At 35.7% G+C, this 21,295-nt stretch overlaps 2 protein-coding genes across 3 annotated transcripts; one reads left to right on the forward strand and one right to left on the reverse strand.

Annotated features, from left to right (window-relative positions):
- The first annotated feature begins 2,902 nt into the window (after positions 1–2,902).
- Positions 2,903–6,120, forward strand: LOC126598856 (uncharacterized). Of its 2 annotated transcripts, none has more exons than XM_050265218.1 (5): positions 2,903–3,312; positions 3,406–3,539; positions 5,251–5,398; positions 5,498–5,604; positions 5,731–6,120. In XM_050265218.1, exons 1-5 carry the CDS (start codon positions 3,057–3,059, stop codon positions 5,770–5,772), a joined length of 687 nt encoding a protein of 228 aa, XP_050121175.1. In that variant the 5' UTR covers positions 2,903–3,056; the 3' UTR covers positions 5,773–6,120. The 2 variants fall into 2 exon arrangements, with proteins under 2 accessions (XP_050121175.1, XP_050121176.1); XM_050265219.1 differs by having other exon boundaries at positions 3,418–3,539.
- A 6,991-nt stretch (positions 6,121–13,111) lies between these two features.
- LOC126599787 (homeobox-leucine zipper protein HAT5-like) lies at positions 13,112–15,237 on the reverse strand. The gene is made up of 3 exons (XM_050266231.1): positions 14,734–15,237; positions 13,899–14,293; positions 13,112–13,812 (listed from the first exon to the last, which is right to left on the reverse strand). Exons 1-3 carry the CDS (start codon positions 14,867–14,869, stop codon positions 13,369–13,371), a joined length of 975 nt encoding a protein of 324 aa, XP_050122188.1. The 5' UTR covers positions 14,870–15,237; the 3' UTR covers positions 13,112–13,368.
- Positions 15,238–21,295: the final 6,058 nt, after the last annotated feature.

Genomic DNA, 21,295 nt, shown 5'->3' on the forward strand with positions numbered 1-21,295 from the left:
TTTTTTCAGATTTGTAAAGGGAACACATTTGTTTGTTTAAAACTGCCAACCGACGTGCGCCCTTTTATGAAAGATTATAACCCAATTCCAAATCCCTTCCAAAAGGTTATATATGTCTAATGGCATTGCTTCAGTTTAAACCAGCGAAGAAACATTTGAAATGCTGCATTACCAAATAATTTCTTGAATGCCTAAACCAAAGAATAAAAAGGGAACTAAAGCTCGATTTTATGTTTCATTCGTAAAAAATAAACATGTTTGTGCTTTTAGGGTTTTGTTATAAAAATGGAGAGAGTGGAAATGACTTTAATAGCTTAAATAGTTATTTCATATTATTATAAAGTTTCATTGATGTAGTGCATCAACATTTGGTGTCGTCTGTAGAGATCGACACAAAATGCTATGTCCATTCTCTCTCATTTTTGGTCTCACCACCATGTTGAGAATGGATCCTCCATTGATAGAAGGGTAAAACTTACGTGTGCTTATAAGTAATTAAGTTACTTTTTATAGTGCCAATTGATTTTATAATAGAACCTTACATTTCTTCACGTTCTTCACCTTGACTTTTCAGCTTTTGATGTTCAACGTGAACTTACGTGGCATGGCCTCCTGTGTCAAACATGCAGCGTGTGTCATGGTAGAGGCACGTGAGGGGGAGCATTGTGTGCACAACAAGTGTGGTGGCGACTGGCGAGCCACGGCATGCAGATTCGTACGGATTACTGCATGGCGAAGCGCGCGGTACTAGGGTTGGTTCGTTCGGCGAGCCTGCAGCTCGGAGTGCATGGGATTAGAGTGAACTGCGTCTCGCCGAACGCGCCAGCCATGCACGCCGTTGACTTGCAACGCGCGAGGGAATCAAGTGGAGGTAGTGAGGCAGGTGTGTGAGAAGTTTGCGTCCTTAAAGGGGGTCGTGCTGACGGCGAGGCATGTGGCAGAGGCGGAGCTGTTTCTTGCTTGTGAAGATTCTGAGCTTGTGACTGGACATGATATGATGGTGGATGGTGGCTTTATTTTCTGCATGATTATGCACTTCTTGGATTCCCCATTAGTGCAAGTCCACCGGAGGGTATAGCCCAGTGGACAGGGGACCAAAAAAACTCAATAGCCAGCCTTCCTTACTCCAGTTCATACGGGCAATTGGGCTAGGGGCAGGCCCATGGGAGAGGGGAGGTAGGAATCAACGCCCGAGCGTCTGAGGGTGTTGATGCAAGGATGACGTCATCCACATTATAAAAATAATTTAAAAAATTAAAATGAATAATAATAATAATAATGTTAAAAATAAATAAATGTAAAAAATTAATTAAAAAATCAGAAAATTTAAAAAAAAATTGATTTAATTTTTCTATAAATATCTTATCATTATCTTCCACCTTACACTACAATTTTATATTTTCTCAAATACTTTGGTTTGTAATTTCTTATTTAATGATACGTGGTGCAACAAGACCGATTAAAAATCTTATCTGAAATTACAAATAAAATTATTTTTTATTATTTTGTAAAATAAAAAAATAATAATATTTTATTGCCTATTGTCATGACTATTCAGTTTAGGGATGGAGATGCAAAAGACAATTACTGTTTATTAAAGACAGTTGCTATTTATTGGAGGTGATTTAATAAGCAGTTGCCCTAAGGGGCCTTCTAACATTGGAAGTGCTCTTATGATCTGCATGAGTGTTAGGATAAAAAATGGGCTTTGTATTTGTATCTGTGTTTGGTTTTGTTGAATGGGTTTCTTTTTTCTTATTTGCATAGAAAAGAATGGGCTTCCCTTGAGTGGTTGTAACAAATTTCTTTCCTTTCTAATGTAAAAGTATTTTCAATCATGTTTTTTTATTTTTAATTAAATTTAATTAAAAATAAAAACATTATAAAGTAACTTAGATTTACTTTATTTATTTATCTATTTATTTTGATACAACGATATTCTACTTTGAGCGGAAGTGGTATTGTGCTAGGCCAAACAATGAATCAATCAATAATTAGTTATCGAACTCAACATAAATAATATACACCTTTGTTATCTTTGTGAGTCGTACCTAAGACCTTTCACTGAGGAATACCAAGCTCTTTATAAAATTTCTATTTTAACCTTGTTTAAGGGATCATAACAAGAAAGAACCAACAGAATAAGGGCTCATTTAAAAATGCTTTTAAAATGACTAAAAGCTTTTAATGAAATTTTTTTCAAACCAATTCTCAGTAAAAATGCAAGTGAATTTAGAAAGCATTTGAAGTGTTTTCTGCTAGAAGCACATAACTAGTGTTTAATAAGGTCTTTTTGGAACCCAAAAATCGTTTTTAATCATTTTAAAAACACTACCAAGTAAACCTATATTGTAAAAATAATAGTCATTAATGTTGAGTCATTAGGAGCACACGTTCTTAAGGTTTTGCTATCATAGAGAGCATAGTTGGAGTTGAATTTTTCTAAACTTCTAAATCTCATCTAGAGAGCACATTAAAAATGCTCTAATAATGCATATTCAACTCATAACACATGAAAGAGGAATCATGCCCCAATGAGTAATTAATCATAGTGCTTTGGTTAATCACCTTTTTTTGTGTGTACAAGCTATGTTAGGGAGGAGAATTAAAATCGAGATTTCAAGTGCATTAGAAAATATTCTTAACTAGTTGAATTACAAGTCTTTTTTTGCTTAATTACAATCAAAGATGAAGGAATTGAAACACTGCAATAGGTTTTTAAAAGCTCGAAGTGCATCTTTGTGCTAAGTCTTTTTATTTTTCTTATTTTCAAGTGCCAATATTCATGAGAATCCTCAACTCCCCTTCTACAGGGTTATATATAATTTTTCTTCTTAGAAATGTTGTCTGTATATATGGAGTTGTCAGTTGTGTGGCAAATGCCAACAAAAATGGCCTTTCGACTTCACCAAAAGACCACTTGATTCGAAATATCTGGTTTTCGAACTCCCAACGGTCAGATATATTCTCTCTGACCTTTTCATCTTCCTAAAGAAAATCATATTCATATCCATCTCTGGAGCAATTGGAAGAGAAAGAAACATCCAATAGAAATAATGGGCATGCAGCTGATGAGGACTTCTAGATTTCATCACCATCTTCTTCATCCCGAAAGCACTTCTACCCCTCCCACAAAAGCACTTCTTGGTTTAGGACATGTCAACAGCAGAAGCATAGTAAACATCAAAAGAAGAAATCAAATTTATGGGATTGTGGCTTCAAGCAATTTGGCTTCACCACTATGGGACAGCTGGAAGCCTGAGAAGGGCTCGGCTGCTCCTTCTCTCAGTGACATTACCTGGCCTTCTGCAGGTAATTAGAATCATAGAGATTAATATTATAAATAATAATACCTATTAATCATGTGTTTAGATGCATTAATGATGAGCATTTGGTGAAAAATAGGGGCTTTTGCAGCAATGGCAATATTGGGGAGGATGGATCAGATATTAGCACAAAAAGGAATGTCAATTACAATTGCACCTTTAGGGGCAGTTTCTGCAGTCCTCTTTGCCACTCCATCCTCTCCTGGTGCTCGGGTATTAAACTTGTTCTACTTTCTGAGGTTTAAATCAGGAGAGATTCTTGCATATAAACTGCTGATATATTTATGTTTCTGTATCACTCATCACATGATTTATGTAGTGATATAATTACATTAAAGATATATTTTCAAGTTTATAACGCTTATCACGTGACTTATAAAATGTTATAGTAACATGTGCACGACATATTTCCGGTGACACACAAATTTTTCCCAAAATTATCCATGAATGCTCTTTGTTCTTTTATAATCTATTTGGTGAATATGAGCCATAAGTTGCTTTGTTCTCCTTCAAGCCTAGACTGCCTTGTTTGAGTAGTGAGTCAATGGTAGACACGAGTACATGTATACAATTGGCACAACTCCAGCTGTATGTGTTGGATGTATGTCAACAATCTGTGATAATTTATACATGCTAATAAATAATAAATGCAATAGGAATTAACAAAATATTAACTAGAATACGAATTATAAAAACAAACAACTTAAAGATCGAGGCTTGCGTACCGCAATGTCCTTGAAACAGAAATTTCGTCCCTACTCTGTGCTTGTAGTTTTTCGGACGTCTGCTTCACCAGGATTCAACGATCAAGTTAAAATTCCAGCACCGGAAAATTTAACTTCTGGCGAATTTAGTGTGGTTCTCTCAGTAAGAAGGTTTAGGAATGTAGAAGATGAAGTTGATTATTTTCTGTCTACTAAATGCCATGCAGATGGATGTATATATAGCAGATGGATGCTTGTTTGCAACAGGTATGAGAATAGGGTGTGACTGTTGGGAGACTTCTCTTCAAGGGGTGCTTTGCTCTGTGTTCAGAAATAACTCTCAGACTTCAAATTCGAATTTTAAAAAATAATTAATTAAATAATTTAATTATTAGAGCCCAAGCCCAAGAACCATCTTTTGATAATTAATTAATATTCTTTATATATTCTTTATAATTAATTATATATTAATTACCAATTAATTAATGCACCCCAAAGCCCAGCCCCAAGGGTGAGCCCAATTTTAGTCTCCAGGCATATTACTCCAATCACTTTCTAAAAAGGACAAAGCCTTATAAAGTGATAAAAAATTTTGGGAATGGCCAATGTGGGACAATGAAATGTCTACTCAAACTATTTAAATTTCCAACAGTATGGACCCAACATGATGAAAATGGAAGATAGCAAAATTAAGTCCAGATTTTCTTGAAGTTCCTTATTAGGACTTATTTTGATCCAAACTTTTAATTGTTCTGGCCTGTTCATTTAGGAAGTTGAATATTTAATGGGGGAAATGTCAATGAGTCATAGATGTTTTGTACATGAGTTTGCCAATCTATACAACTCTGGTAAGAATTTGCAGGTCAAGTAATTAAGATTGTTTATCTTTATACATGAGATCCTCTGTTGAAAATTCAAATACCCCATCTTCCTTACGCTTAGTCTTTTTGTATGTGAAAAGACCTATATACCTAGGTCAAATAAAGGGTTAAACGTATATTACAAAGTCATATGAAAGAGTCGAACTTAAATTCATCTTGGCCGAAAAATGACCAACAGAGTTAGATTTGTTTGACTTAGATTTGATGGTTAAACAAATTTGCTATTCGTCAAAAGGGGGAATTTCAATTTTTGTGTCATTCCCCAATTAAATTTAAGATAATCAAAAGCATATATAGCGTATTGAAATAACACACTAATTCTCCCCTGTGGTTTTGCAGAAGTACAATATGTTCATGGCACAAATAGGTCGTGCAGCAATTGGTGTACTGACATTTTCCACGTTTGGCCCAGGATGGCTTGCTAGGAGCGTTGCCCTAGCTGCATCCGTTGCTTTCATGATTTGCACACGTTCCACACATCCACCTGGTAATTCCTGCTACCTCCTATCCAACACAAAATTCTCATTAATCTCTTTTTTCTGCTACTTAAATCAGGTGCACAACTTATTCTGTGTTCAATTTGCAGCTGCAAGCTTGCCTTTACTCTTCATCGATGGAGCGAAGTTCCATAACTTGAGTTTCTGGTATGCTTTGTTCCCGGGCACCGCCGGATGCGTTCTTCTTTGCTTGATTGTAAGCACTCTTACACTAATTAATCCTAGCAAATTGCAAAACTTGTTTGCTTATTTGTTCTGAACACATTTCAACACTTTTAGTATGCAATGGCTGATCTCACTAATTATCTCGATGTTTCTGCAGCAAGAAATAGTGTTATACTTGAAGGAAAACTTCAAATTTTGATCATCTGGAAGCAAACACATGCTTGGCTACTCACATAGTTGGAGACATCGTACATTCCTTCATCTCAAGTTCAATATTGAAGGAAATGCACCCATATAGAAATGAAAAGCAAAACTCGAATACAACTAAAGGTCAGTAAGTCTTGGGTTCAACTGCGCACCCGAATCTCCTTAGGGACACATGAAATTAAGTCCAAAGGAGTTTGTTGCCCACAATTATATTGTAGTTCTATTGTAAAACGTGATCTAAATTATTCTCCTCTACACCAAGATTGTGGTCCTAAATCCTAAAAGTAGTGCATTGATGGTTCTAAGGTTCTTAAATTGATGTGAGGAAATATCTACTTGCCATATGGTCCATGACTCCATGAGAGTAAATTTATTTTGCTTTAATTAGTCCAATATCAAATACTGATTTTGGGGCTTAACATCAATGGTTAATACATACAATTCATCAAATTGATCAAAGATTGTAATTTCATGGAGAGATTTTTCAATGTGCTAGAAACATGGTCTGGGACACCAATACAGCGTGTATCATAATATAAATGGTTGGATACTTGAAAAAAAAAATTACAACCACTTGTATTACGACACTTGGTGTATAGGATTGTGTTCCTGGTACATTGAAAAATATCTCAACTTGTAGGAGTATGTTGCCCACAATTATATTGTAGTTCTATTGTAAAACGTGATCTAAATTTATTCTCCTCTACACCAAGATTGTGGTCCTAAATCCTAAAAGTAGTGCATTGATGGTTCTAAGGTTCTTAAATTGATGTGAGGAAGTATCTACTTGCCATATGGTCCATGACTCCATGAGAGTAAATTTATTTTGCTTTAATTAGTCCAATATCAAATATTGATTTTGGGGCTTAACATCAATGGTTAATACATACAATTCATCAAATTGATCAAAGATTGTAACTTCATGGAGAGATTTTCCAATATTTTGGAAACACAGTCCGATACACCGACACATCGCGTATCATAATATAAATGGTTGGATACTTGAAAAAAAAATTACAATCACTTGTATTATGACACTTGATGTATAGAACCATGTTCCCGACAAACTGAAAAATATCTCAACTTCATCAGTGTTTTCTTGCATGCAATAGAGTTGTGCCCACAACATGATCATGGAATTTTGGGGTTAAAATGGAGGCTAACAAGAAAACTATCATCATCTAACAACTTCCAATGCTCCCTCCTACGTAGGTTTATTTTATTTTATTTTTTATTTTTTGATTGTTGTTGTTGTTAAGAATGAAACTCACTCCTAAAAGTTTAGTGGATATGAAACAGATAAAGGGTAATTTTATCGGCACGTCTAAATAAATATCTTGTTTTTATATTTACAAAAAATGTAGACGCAATATGTTTAAGTACAAATAACATATTTTTGATGTAAACTAAAGAGAATTAAAACAAACTCTTATATAACACAATTCATTTCCAATTTAGTCAAATCTAAAGAGCAAAGGTAAAGCTGAACATCAACTTAGTTTTAAAAATACACTTGTCGAAAGAGATTTAAAACTTTGATCGAATACAACTTTCCCAACCTTCTATATGTACGTATGAGATTGAGTAAGAGAAAGAACAAAAAAGGATCAAAAGCCACCCTAGCTTTATAGCTCTCTTAGTCAATCTAATTCATTAGTCCACAAACAAATTTACTAAATCCAAATGACATTCTTTGATGATAAAATAGAATTATGAGTCTGGAACAATGATTCGATTAATGATAAAGAAAGAAATTTTTAGTTCAATTATCCACCTTAACGATAAAAACAAAAAATTGAGCAAACTTTAGTGAGTCTGACTCATAATGATCAAACTCTATTGGATGAGTTTAATTTGTGTCTATTTAATAAACAGATCTCAAAATTTAAATTCAAAATTGATGATAGATATGATGTTAAGCATTATCATCAATTGAAAGTGGTAAGTGAAAATATTTTTTTTTTTAAAGGTGCAAGAAGAAGTAGGGCGGGTGCCTATAGAGAAGGATTCTCTTCCTTTTTTTTTCCCTTCTTTTTCCTTTCTTCCTATTTGAACGATCACGGTTAAGTTACGTCAATATCTTATATTAATTTTTTATAGAAATATGAAATAAAAAATGTGAGAAGGGATGATAGAATGGAATAGAAAGAAAATATGAGATAATCCTAATCCGGGGCCTATAGGCACGTGAGAAATGGACCATAGAAAGCAACCCTACACGGTGACATAAAACTGATGGGAGACCATCGTACATGGACAGATGCGTCCACTCCATATCCTCTGCTTCCTGGGCCCCACCGGGCCCACTTCATACTTCCTTCCACTCCATCTCTTAAAAATTGCAGGTGGTGGGACCCACTTAACTTTTGAATTGATCATCATCCAATCAGGGCCGTGCATATTACGCCACGTATAGGAAGGCTTCGACGTCGGGTGGTGTCCAACGAGCTGGAAGATTCTGAGGGAGACGCTGTCTTTTAACGTGATGCTTTGGACGAGATCCGAGCATCGCAGCTGTACACGTGTGCACGACACGTCAAAACCCAAGCAGCCAGGGTTTTGATGGTCGGTGGAAAGTCTCCGAAACCGCCTCGTGATTCGAGAACGAGGGGCACTTGGCAAGCTATATATGGCTCATTTTTTTTAGTGCCGTAAGATATGGGAATGTAAGTGACAAAATCTTCTCTTACAAATATGCTTTATGTTGCATTGTTGAAAGAAATGTTGACTACATTGAAATTTTTCGGAATTGAAGATAAAATCAAAAGGAGAGGGAGAGAAGGATTTGTATTGATTGACGAAATGAATATTATACTCTGTTTTTATAAGAGAAATTATAACTATTTTAATCAAATATTAACAAACTTATTAATTATATTTCTAACCGTATTACACTTGTACCTTTAATAAGAAAAATACTGATCGACCAAAAAAAATGAAAGAAAAAGACTACCCGATATATGTGTATGGATCGAAGATGGAGATAATGAGAAATGACTTTTAATCCTGCACACAGTGTTCTAACCATGGAGCGATCGATATTCTAATATAAATCATATGATCTATGTGATATGAGAGAAGTATAATTTTTGAATTTGGTTATACAAGTTCCGTAACTAATTGTTTTGTTTAATTGTAGTGGGTATGGTTAGACTCTTGATGAAATGATTACCATGTAAGTGAAAAAGCTGTCATTGAGGCAAAACGTATTTTTGGCACACTAAAAAATGTTTCCATAATAGGAGATAGCTTGCACTGTGAATTCATGCAAATTTTACGAATTTATGTCTCAAACCGAAGCTCTTTAGTTGACTCGAACACATTATACTTTAAAGCCCTCTTTGTGCCGATTAAATGGACTTTCATTCTAACTAAAATTTGCAAATACATAAATAATATATATATATATATATATATATATATATATATAAATATATGTATATGTAAAAATATATTATCTTTTTAGATGGGGTAGGTGAGGTGAGCAAACGTTTCTTACAATTGTAGCCTATAAAATTTTGCATGCATAATATTCATTTTTATATAATTTAATGAGATGACTTGAGTTACAATCCTTTTGATTTTTTATTAGTTTTCAATCAAACACAAGCTTTAATTAAAAATGAGAACACTCCAAAACCCCAAGGGAAATTTTGCCAAATTAAAAAAATAAAGAAAAAGAAATCAGCCTATGGAAACCTCTTGCTAAATCATGGATTAAAGGGACTTATGTACTATGTTAAATCACTCGAGTTATGTCAAATATATTTTTTAAGGGTAATGTTAGGGAGACTAAATTTTAAACCAAATTTGTAAATCAAATGATGTGTCACTAATACGAAAAAGCACGTTAATGAACGCTTATGTAATAATCTAATCATCAACAACCACATTATTTGATTTAAAAAATTTAATCTCTATAGCATTATTTATTTTTTAAATAAGGAGTCCAATTGCCAATGGTGAATTGGTAGCAATTTCAATGGTCATATTCGATATCAGAGATATGAGTCCTGCTCTCCTACGATCTTTATTTTGAGGACCTGAAGACCAAATGCATATTAGTCACAAGATTATGTTAGTTTAGAGCCAAATGTTAAAAAAAATTACAACTTAATAAATCAAAACAAGAAAATGATATTACTAATCGTTCATGAATTTTAAGTTTGTCTTGGTTTATTAAGTTGTTAAATATTATAAGCCTTGAGATATATATACTAATATAATTTTGTGACTAATTAATATGATTTTGGTCCTCACAGATCCTCAAAATGAGAACTTTAGAAGAGCAGGATTGTTGCAGATTTTACTATTAAACTTTTGAGTATGAAAGAGAAGTTAAACGACGCGTGACAGAGATGTTTTGCAATGATTATCAAATTGCTTCTTCAAGTTTCTAATTCTGTCATGAATTGAGAAGAGGAAGCAACCGCATTCTCGACTTGGCTAAATATTAGCTAAAGAACATACATTAGGCTTATAAGGATATGATTGCATCAAAAGTTGGCTTCCTTTTGATTTCTTAATGAATTCCAATTCCTATGGTTTGAATATGGGAAACTTATATTTAGTTATGGCCGCCCGAATAAGACAGTTTTCTAAATGAACAATGATTTGAACAAACTCGAATGTGAGATCAAAATATAGGAGATCTCATGTTTTAATAGAGGAGATCTCATATATTTGTGAGATTTGTAAACATATGACGTGGCTCGAGCATCCTACACAAGTTTTCTCTCTTAATTGGCAATGAAGGAGAATTTCCTTTGCGCTAAGGTTGAAAATCATAAGATTTTGCATTATTAAGTTTCAAAATAAAATTATTCACACATCTACTGATGACCTTAGGCCCTTCACACTGGTTAAGGTGAGCGTGATACCTATTATAAGAATCAGATATTTGATTTCTATAAAATTACTGCTACACTAGTGTGAGTTCATTATATTGGTAGCATCTCGAGTTTGATATATTGAACTTAGGAGTCTAATATTCTGAACTCATGAGTTCAATAAATTTGTATCACTCAAATTTTCTGACCTACTGTAAAAATATGATACATATATGAGCTAAATATATTGGTATCACATTCACTTTTTTCGGCCTAGAACTTGTTGATCACAAGATGATCACATTACTCATAGGAAATTTATCGAACACGAAGGAAAATGATGTGCCTCCCTAATGTATCTAAAGAAACTGTAAAAACTTTCTGCCTGGATTTGAAATGCATGTGGTCTTTCAACCAATCCCTTTCATTGCCCAAGCAAAAAGGATAAGTTGGTGGACATTGCACACCCCTATTTTTGGTGGCACAAGCTGTAGTTCCCAATAAACAAAAGCACCACTAGGGTGCTCGTTGCTAACTCGAAAAGTATGATCAAATTTGCTAAAGAAATCACGCAAGAGAAGTTCCTCCAACACACTTAACCTTATTGCCAATTTGGCCAAGATCATAGTTCTCAACATGGAGATATTTTTCAAGTGTATCCGTAATACGATGTGGTACGTATCATTAAACAAATGATGAGATACTTGTATTAAAAAATTACTAATTTAAAAATAAAACTTTCTTCCAGTTATATAATGACACATGATGTTTACATGTGTTCCAGCGTAAAAAAGAAAAATTATTCTCAACATGATAGAAGCAAGAACATCACTATCATTTGATGGGGTTGTGTGCCAAATTGTCTCTCTTTTTGTTTAATGGGACCCTTTCTAATCGATGTCATGATCTTATATCACCGGTTTTGGTAGCCATATTCCCAAGAATCTAAACCCAAACGAAACCAAGAGTGGAGGACTGATTAGTGATTATATGGAAAGGATGAAGAATTATGAACTTTATGGTTAGCAACTTCTTGAGTTCTATATGTGGAAGAAAAAACTTCAGTCGAGCTGCTCTGTCACGATACCTCAAAGACACGCACAAGGAGATCCACCAATGACGAAGGGTTTATTTTTCCTTATTTGTGTCTTGGATGGACGGACTTGGCAGGGCACCCCAACAGAAAATTTTCTCCTATGCCTTTTGGCCTCCACCAAAGAAAGGAAAGAAAAGAAAAAGTGGACGAATAAAAAGAGAGAAAATAACATGGATGACTCGCCATCATGAAGTTGACCCCCACAATATGAATGAAAGAAAGAAAGATGGATGCTTTGCTTCGCTGAGGTTCACAAGAAATCTGTGCAACCAGATTTTATCGCTAGCAACATTATATACATTTCAATAGGTATACATACATATATACATACACACAGACCAATCATCTGCACGTCCCTCTTCTGGTTAAACATTCTGCAGCTCATTTTTAACTTCAAAAGTTCCTTGGTGTGCAAGAAACGGCAAGCGACATCGGGATAGAAGCATAAAGAGGAACTAGTAAGGGCTCGTGTTTAGAACTTGTTTCATGAATTTTTCAAGGGTAAATTACACAGTAGCCCTCAGGTTTTGAGGTTTATTACAACCTCATACAACATCTTCAAAACATTTCACTTTCATACCTTAAGTACTATTTTATTTCAAAATAATACATCGCGCGACCTCAGCCTCCTTCCCCCCCCGCGGCGACCTCACCTCGCTCCCCCCTCCCGCACGACCCCCCCCCCCGCGGCGACCTCACCTCGCTCCCCCCTCCCGCACGACCTCACCTCGCTTCCCCCCCCCCTAAAAAAAAATCTTATCCCCCTCATCCTCATCTCTCCTCTCTTCTTCCCGCAACCCCCAAACCCATCTCCCCCATCTTCTTCTTCTTCTTCCCTGCAAACCAGAAAAAAAAAAAAAAAAAAAAAAAAACCCTCCAAATCCCGTCTCGCCATCGCCAGATTTAAGGAGTGGGGGTGTGTAGAGAAGGGAAGAGGGTGGGTGCGAAGGTTGGTGCGGAGGGAGGGAGGGCCACGGGTTGGGGGGTGCACAAGGAGGGTCGCGGGCGGGTGGGGGTTCTTTTTGGGTTTCTGATTTTGGGGGGTTATGTGTTTCTGGGTTTTGGTTGACAGGGTGCTTTATTTCAGCTTTTTTTTTTTAATTATTATTTATATTTAGAAGATTTAGGTTTTTAAAAAAATTTAAAAAATTAATTTTTTTTTGCCACATGACAGACATTTGGCAGCCACGTGGCATATATATGGCAGCCACGTCAACATTTAACAGATCAATGGATGGAAAATGTAACGGATGTATTATTTTAAAATAAAATAGTACATAAGGTATGAAAGTGAAATTTTTTGAAGATATTGTATGAGATTGAAATAAACTCCAAATCTGAGGTATGAAAATGTAATTTACCCATTTTTCAAATAAGAAGATGAAATGAGAGGCTTTTCCGTCAAGTTACATTAACAAGATAATTTTATTTAATTACATGAATTGCATACAAAAATGGTCCATTAAACACTAATTAAGATCCCCATGAAATAAAAAAAAGATTACAAATGGGGCAAAATCCACCATCTTTTGCATTTGAAACCTAGCTCCCACCACCACATCTGGATCGGGGTGCGCCATTTTGCTTGGACTTATTTTCACTTCCATGCCATACTTTAAACAAGAAGATAATAACCCGGGAATTCGAATTTTGCAGAAGAAACTCAGTAAGACCAGGACCAAAAGGCATGATCTTCCATCGGGAATCCGAAATGACAGGAATTTGCAGGCGTATCGGAGTAATCAACATCTTCAAGCTTTGGGAAGATGTATGGAGGCAGCAGGCTTTTGCTGAAGTTATCTTCTTCATCTTGGGAAAGGTCAGACTGCTCAGGTTCGAAAACATACGAAGAATCACCAGGCTCTAAGAGTGAAGAGTGAACTCCATCCGTGTAATGTGGGCTGTCTGAATCAAATATATCACTCCTGCCTGAACTATGATCTTCCTGCTTAGAGGCCACAGCTGAGACTTTTGATACTGCGACTTCGGAGGCCGAGTCAGCAATTGGCTTCTGCGGCAGTTCTTGAGATAATTGGTTGGTATCAGATAGTTCTGAATTTTCCCTCTCCTTCTCTTTGAGTTGCAGCTTGTCTGAGAGGATAAGAACCTGATGACCAATTCAAACATATCAAGTCAAATTCGAGAGCAAAATACTACAAACGGAAAAACTAAGGCAGATATATTAATCGCTACCTCGGCCTTCAGTTTATCATTCTCTTTCGAAAGGCTTTCACAGTTAGCCTTGAGATTATTGTAGTTGGCTTGCAGCACCTCATAATCCTTCTCAAGGTGTTTTGTCTTCCACCTCGCCCGGCGGTTCTGGAACCATATCGCAACCTGCCGAGGCTGCAAGCCAAGGTCCTTTGCAAGCAGGACTTTCCTCTCTGGTTCCAGCTTGTTTTCCACATCAAAGCTTTTTTCGAGAAACTGGACTTGATCAGCGGTTAGCCGCCTCTTCTTCCCAGGTTGATGGAGATACTCACCCAAGTCATCTTCCCCGTTATCTTCGTGCTCATACTGGTGGAACAATGACCTATTTGATCCACTTCCTCCGCGTACATCTTCGAAACTCAACATCGATCTTGAACCTGAACAAGATATTATCTGTTAATTAGAATACCATCTTCCAAAATTCTACCACACACATGAACAACATCTTGCCACACAATTTTCCACTACAAATCATATGGATTATCTAAAATTGACGAGCATTCTCGGCACCGATCACGAAGAGTGTGCTTGTTTTGGCTGCTAATTATTCTACGATTCCGAATTCCGAGATCATTAACATAATTATAAACAGAAAGATGAACAGGGGCCTAGACTATGTGCAAATTTCAATCTTTGCTTAATTCAAACACAAGTTAAGCAGCAACCTGCATATCTAACATATTCATATATGCCAAAAGATCATATATTTAAGGAAAAATCAGAAAACCCAGATCAGAAACACTAAAAAATTAGTGATAAATCAACCCTAATAATAAAAATCACAGAGAGAGTACACAAAGAGAGAGTGAAATAGTACCCAGAAAAGAAGCAGAGGAAGAATTTGATGACCCAGAAAGGAACAGAGAATCAAGAGGCTCAGAACTCCTCTGGTTCTGAAGCAAAGCACTGAGGACGGACGAATTTCGGCCGCCGTTGACCCTCCCGCCGGCCATGTTTACAGTCAACACTCCGACGAATTAGTTTTGTATACTAGGCGTTTGTTAAGTTTCTGTAGAGAACATCACAGCTTGGTGTTTGAGAAGTAGAATGATCCTAAGCTCTGGGTTGGAAAGAATCACGCTTTGTGGCGGAAGAAGCTGGTGATGATGATTTCTGTGATGTGGGAAGTGTGGGAACAGCGGCTGCACACACCCATCACTCAGAAGAAGGAGAACTTATGGGACTTTGAATTTGAAGGTGATGGTGAAACAGTGGAGCAGAAGAAGAGCTATGCAAATTGGGAAGTTTCAGAGAGGGAGGGGGAGGGAGGGAGGCAGAGAGAGAGAGAGAGAGAGAGAGTTTCCTTCTCTCTTTCTCAGAAGCGTAACCTGATGGTGATAAATATAGTAAAAGCCATTAGGGGTCCCTGTTCGAGGAGAGGACAAAGATGGGGTAGATTACTATCCTGCCCTTCGTTATAAAGCATCAATTGTATAACCAGAGTTTTAGTTGCACGTTCGCACCATATTGAACTTCAACGATCCAAACTGTTTATTTTTTAAGTTATATCTTATAGATTATCTTTACAAAATATAGTTAAATCAGAAATATTTGAAGCATTTAATTAAAATTCAAAGAAATTTACGAACAATATGTTCTAAAAACATTGAAATTTGATAGTGATAATTAAATAGGTAAATGATTTTGGATTGAATTGAATTTTTCAAGAATGATCTATGAGTCGAGACTTATAAAATAAACGGTTCAGATAGTTAAAAGTTGATATAGAGTGAGTCCCACAATTAATCCCTTTTTTTTTTTGAAAAAAAAATGAATATTCCTTCATTTAAAGAGCCTGATTGTATACATATTTCACAAGTTTTAACACATATACTCTTGAAATTGACTCACCCTATTAGATATGATTTTTGGATTAAAAAATCAATAAGTATCGTGCCAAAATATTGGTGACGTAAATCAATATGGCTCACAATATGAACACAATTTTTTTTATTGTTGCATGTCTCACAATATGACTTCACTCTTGTGGAAAAATTTAGGTTGCAAAACATTTTTATATTTATTGAACTATATTAAAGAAGTTTATTTGAATATCGAGAAAATATTGTATTTTCTCATTAAAGGAATGTATTCATTTAGATCCTAATGCAATAACTGGCAAATCACGGTGCTACTAGAAAAGAGAAATGCTAAAAAGACTTTTTTAAAGCGAAACTTTCCATAGATACTTTGTCATCTCATATTTTTTGCATAATATTTCTAATGTTTACACGAAAATTAACGTTAAATTGTAAAGTAACAGTTGGAGAATCTCACTTTAAGAGAGTATCTTTCAAGCGCCATATTCTTCAAGTACCATATTCTTTGGAAAAGAAAATTGTTCATTTTTCTCCCAAATCATAGTGAGCTAGCTAGGGGAGGGAGACTTGTTCATAGCAGTGCTATATTTCAGTTAATTTTTTTTCTTTGATATTTTTCAATTTTTACGATTTGACGAATAAAATTTGAGAGAAGTGCGTGATAAGTGAAAATAGATGCGTATGCACAAAATTTTATTTTATTTTCTTTAGAAAGACGTGCAAACAACATGCTAAAATATTCTAAACATTTTCCACAAGAAAATGGCAGAATGCGAGCGTGGAACACGCAGTGGAGGGCATAATGGTAAATGTGGAGGGGCATAATGGTAAATGTGCTCTAATTGGAAGATGAAAACGATGGAGAACACAGAAACAAAGGAATCGAGTCGAAGCAATCGCTTTGAGAATTCAGAAGGAGCGAGTTAGAAACAGATGACTCAGTGCCGATTCTCTCTGACTCTGACCGCTCAGTGCCACTTTAACCAACTCACGGCGCTCACGATTCAACATGGCAGGCCACCATTGGGCCACGTCTACGTGACGTGGGGCCAGCCATGTCCCTTCATACAGATTTTATATTCGCTCGGTGCCACTTTAGCCAATATGCCAAAACAAAATTCTAGTGATGTAGTTAGAATGGAGGGATTCGTGAATCGTGGATGTTAGGAATATGAAAAACGTGAACTGAGAATGAGATTAAAGATTGGAATGTGTGTTATATATATTTTGTAATTTGTTTATGTTAGTAAACATATGAAATTAGGAGGAAGAGGAATTGTAATACGATAGTTTGGAATTGGAATTTCAGTACCATTCGAAATAAGTAAGTTGCTAGGTCCCCTTCGTGTTTGTGAATGTCTCGATCTTAGACAATTACAAGATCTTGTGTCTGATTTTTCCGTCTTTTAGTATCGTTTATGTAAAGAAACGGAAGTAATTTCACACGTCCATTTTATCACTTATACATCCTTACTTATTAATTGACTTTAAATTGAATAAGTGAAATGAGAATTAAGAGGCATAAATAATCAAATCAAAAGTATGCGAAGAAGAAAGAGTGCGAAAATTATTTCCGTAACAAAAAATTCTAAACTTGGGTTAAATTCTTTAGTCCAATAATTTGTCTTACACTTTGTACGTAAGCCCATAATTTGTTCTGAGTTTTGGGAGCTTTCCACAATGAGCTTAAGCCCATATACGACGCACTGTGTAAAAGATCCAATCCCCAATCTTAATCCAGTTCTGCTTTTGGAACCCAATTCTGGGTTCTCATTTAGATTTGCAACAAGTGGAAAGTGATTTGGTTCTTTTGCTTTCTCCAAGTACATGAGCAATTCTAATGCAAACCCACTAAAGCAATCCCTTTCTTTTGATGGCTCAACAACCTCAAACTTATTATAAAATAAGGGAAATTAATGAAAAAAGTTTGAAAACTTTGAGTTTTAACGATAAGGGTAAAGTGAATAGTACCATAATTGATTTTTTAGTGTAAAAGTATGATTTTTCGTTAAAATGAATAGTGCTTGAAGTTTTTCGTTAAAGTTCCCTATAAAATACTCTAATATACAGGATAAAAAATGTAAGTTTAGATGCAAGTGAGCGGACACACTGTTTTAGCCTAACTAGTCTAACCCGTGTTTGCTAGGTCGTCTTCTATGGTTGGCCTAATGGCTCATTGTAGTCCATTTTTTGACAAAAACCCATCTCTAATGTGGGCTAAATGGAATCTTGAAAAAAGATTCCAAGCTCAAGAGCTGGTGACCAAGCTAAATGTAGTTTGGTTGGAGGCCCGAGCCACTGTTGGTGTTGGCTCGGCTCACCACGGAGCAACTGGGAGGCGCGGATCTGGTGTGATGCAAATATCATCATATCTCTCTTCTCTCTTCCGTTTCTCTCTCTATCCTCATATCTCTGTTGATCTTATTGTGGCCCATCACGTGCAAAATAATCAGAAAATAAGGCACACCATAGGAAGAAAGAGAAAAATGCAACGAATCCCACCACAAAAAATTCATATTATTAAGCCCTGCATCACTGAATATAAAAAATATAGCACTGCAGTATTCATCAAAACATTCATATGTAGTAGGCTAAAAATGGCATAGGGTGCTACACTTAGCCAAACTATCGGAAATGGACTAGGATTTCATTCCTTTATTTCACATTCTCTATTTTATCTTTCTCTTTTTATGAAAAATTAATATAAGATGTTGAAATGGCTTAACCGTGACAGTTTAAATAAGAGAGGAGGGAAGGGGAGGGAAAAAAAAAAGAGCGAAGAGAATCATACTCCATTGGAAATGGCCTAATTGACCAACTATGCAAAAAAGTTCAAACTAGATTGGAAGTGGCACCTCCAACTTGTGTGGATTGAAGGAATTTTCAATTTCGTATTGTTTCAAAATCAAAGCAAAGAACATGTTCAATGGAGAACATAAGGAATATGCAGCAGTTCTTCTCAACCTTCTCATGTTGGCCAACATAGGATATGCATTTTGAGTATTTCTTTCAACCCTTCTATTTTTAGGGCAAACTTAACCACTACAACAGTCTACTGCCTTAATGGTTGCTATTTGTAGTAGTTCTTCACCTCACTATCCGAACCCATTTCCCATTGTTCCCAGCATTTAGGTCAGTCTCTATTGGCTAGGGAAACTTCAGGTGAAACAAGGCACTTCCTTAAACAACCACTATAAGATTTGGTGGCTGTAGATAGAAGAGTTTACTACAAAACAGAAACTTTTCATGGCCAATGTTTGTGGCTACTGCACTTTCTATTTGTTCAATATTTGGGACATTGAATTGACACAAAAGTTCGGTTGGATCCCCGGTTAAATGGCGGACCGGTGGTGATCCACCGGCCATCTAGGTCCCGCCAAGCCGAAATGGTTTGAGGAATTTTCTAGATGGTATTGGAGTTGTTGGAGTCCCCATTCGGTCGTCTAGAAGTTCCCATGTCACATGTTGTTGATGCTGGTGTTAATATTCTAAACAGGGATTCTGCTGTATATGCTTCTAGTTACTAGGTTATTAGAGTAATGACAGACGAGAATATTTGCAGGATATAAATGCAGGAAACTTTTAACATATACTTCTAGTTTTAGCAATCTTTTTGCCACTCATTTTCATAAGCATTCTCTCTTTTCCACTGCTTTACAATACTTAGGTTAAGTTTGAGCTTGCAATATTAAGGGAGATTAGCAAATCTAACTTTCTGTTGCGTATAACATATGAAACCAGAGATTTGATCCACACCAGCAGGTTGATGCTCTCGCTTCCTCTTTCACACTATAGCAAGTAGTCAAAGAAGTCGAAACAGATGATGTAGCCGGATAAAATTTTTTACCAATACAACTTCCGTAACATATAAAACCCAGTTAAAACATACAGATAATATGATTAGTCAAATTCCATTTACTGTTCATATTAGTCATATTCCATTTACACCGCCTAATTACGTACATTATGATTAGTAATATGAACAGTCATATTCCTTTAATTAGCGGGTGGGCGGTGAGGAATAATCTTGACATATTTAGGTGATTAAGATTAGCATACTAATGTTCTCCTTGACGAAACGCTACCCGGGAAAACCTACATTCTATGAAAATTAAGAATAATAATCAGATGATTATACCCCTTCGCGGTGATGTTGAGATGATGAATATGTGTTGTAACTCTCATTCAAAAAGCAAACCTAACACTCCCACAATTAGCTTCATAAAAGCTTGTTGATCAGACCCCTACCGAAAAATAAAGTGAAACAACTCAAATCAGATTCCTAACATCATCTACTGAAAATTGGCATATGGAAATATACACTTAAGGAAGATATTTATGCCTTACACCAAAAGCAAAGGGTATAAAGATGAAATGCTTATTGTTAGCCTGTGTTTTTATTTTAATTTTTTCTTGTATCTTTCGTTTTTTAGAGGATGCGTTTATGTGACAGATGCTCCAGTCAGAATATGCGTTTATGAGATAGAGGCTTAGGGCAAAATAAGTAGAATAAAACCTATGAAGACTTGGAAAAGACTCAAAGAAAAGAGATTGAGTACTTGGAGCTAACGGAAAACTTGGCTCAAATTGATTGAAATCGGGTAATTCACAGGATCGGAAACTGATGTCGCTTACTCTATCGATCACAATATGGTGTGAAGGATATTAACAGAGAGTGAATATTGAATTGAATAAAAACTGACAGAAAGGGATTTAACAAGTATATAGAGATGGAAGTAACCTTTCTGGAGGAGTTATATTCTTCAGGGGAAGTTATAACTTTTCACGTTGAAATACAACTGTTCATATCCTTTTAGAATTAATTAATTAATTATATTATTTTCTTTATTAATTAATTAACTTATATCACTACAATCATATGTATATTAGTACACCAATGTTATGGTGTGCCTTCACATATGATTACACATATTGTGAAAACCATGTTATCATAATCATATTCCAATACAAATTTGAGCAGAGTAGAGTTCTAGGATTCATACAGTCAACCTCATTTAGTGAGAAAATGCTTTATTGTTGTTATTGTCGTTGTTGTTTTGTATCTTTCACTTTTTAGAGGTAAAGTTTGTGTTCTCCGACTAAGTGTAACTTCTTTTTTCATTTTAATAAGATATCCCCATATACTTTTATTGATTTTAATAAGCATTTTTCAAGTTCGACAAGGGGAACCCTAGATGTATTGGCAATATCAATGCATGGGAGTAATTAAATAGTGGACTGCTAGGACCACACCCAATTGAGAAACCCTAATAGCCACCCAATTTGTCTCTGAAAAATTATAGCCACACATATTTTCATGATCAGGCATACAGGTGGCTCAGAAAGGAAACCTAAGCTACCGGGCAACTACGTACATAGAATGATATGGCCACACCAGTACGTAATATATAGTACCAGTCAGACGACTCTAGTCGAAAGGAGAAGCATCTCAGTCCAGCTCTGAAAGCTCAATGCCAGAAGAAATCACATGAACTTTGATGGGGAAATTTGGATAGCCTTGTTAAATTCGACCTAAGAAATTAAGCAAAAGGTTTTCCA

The sequence above is a fragment of the Malus sylvestris genome, chromosome 14, assembly GCF_916048215.2.
Source record: "Malus sylvestris chromosome 14, drMalSylv7.2, whole genome shotgun sequence".
Taxonomy (NCBI): domain Eukaryota; kingdom Viridiplantae; phylum Streptophyta; class Magnoliopsida; order Rosales; family Rosaceae; genus Malus; species Malus sylvestris.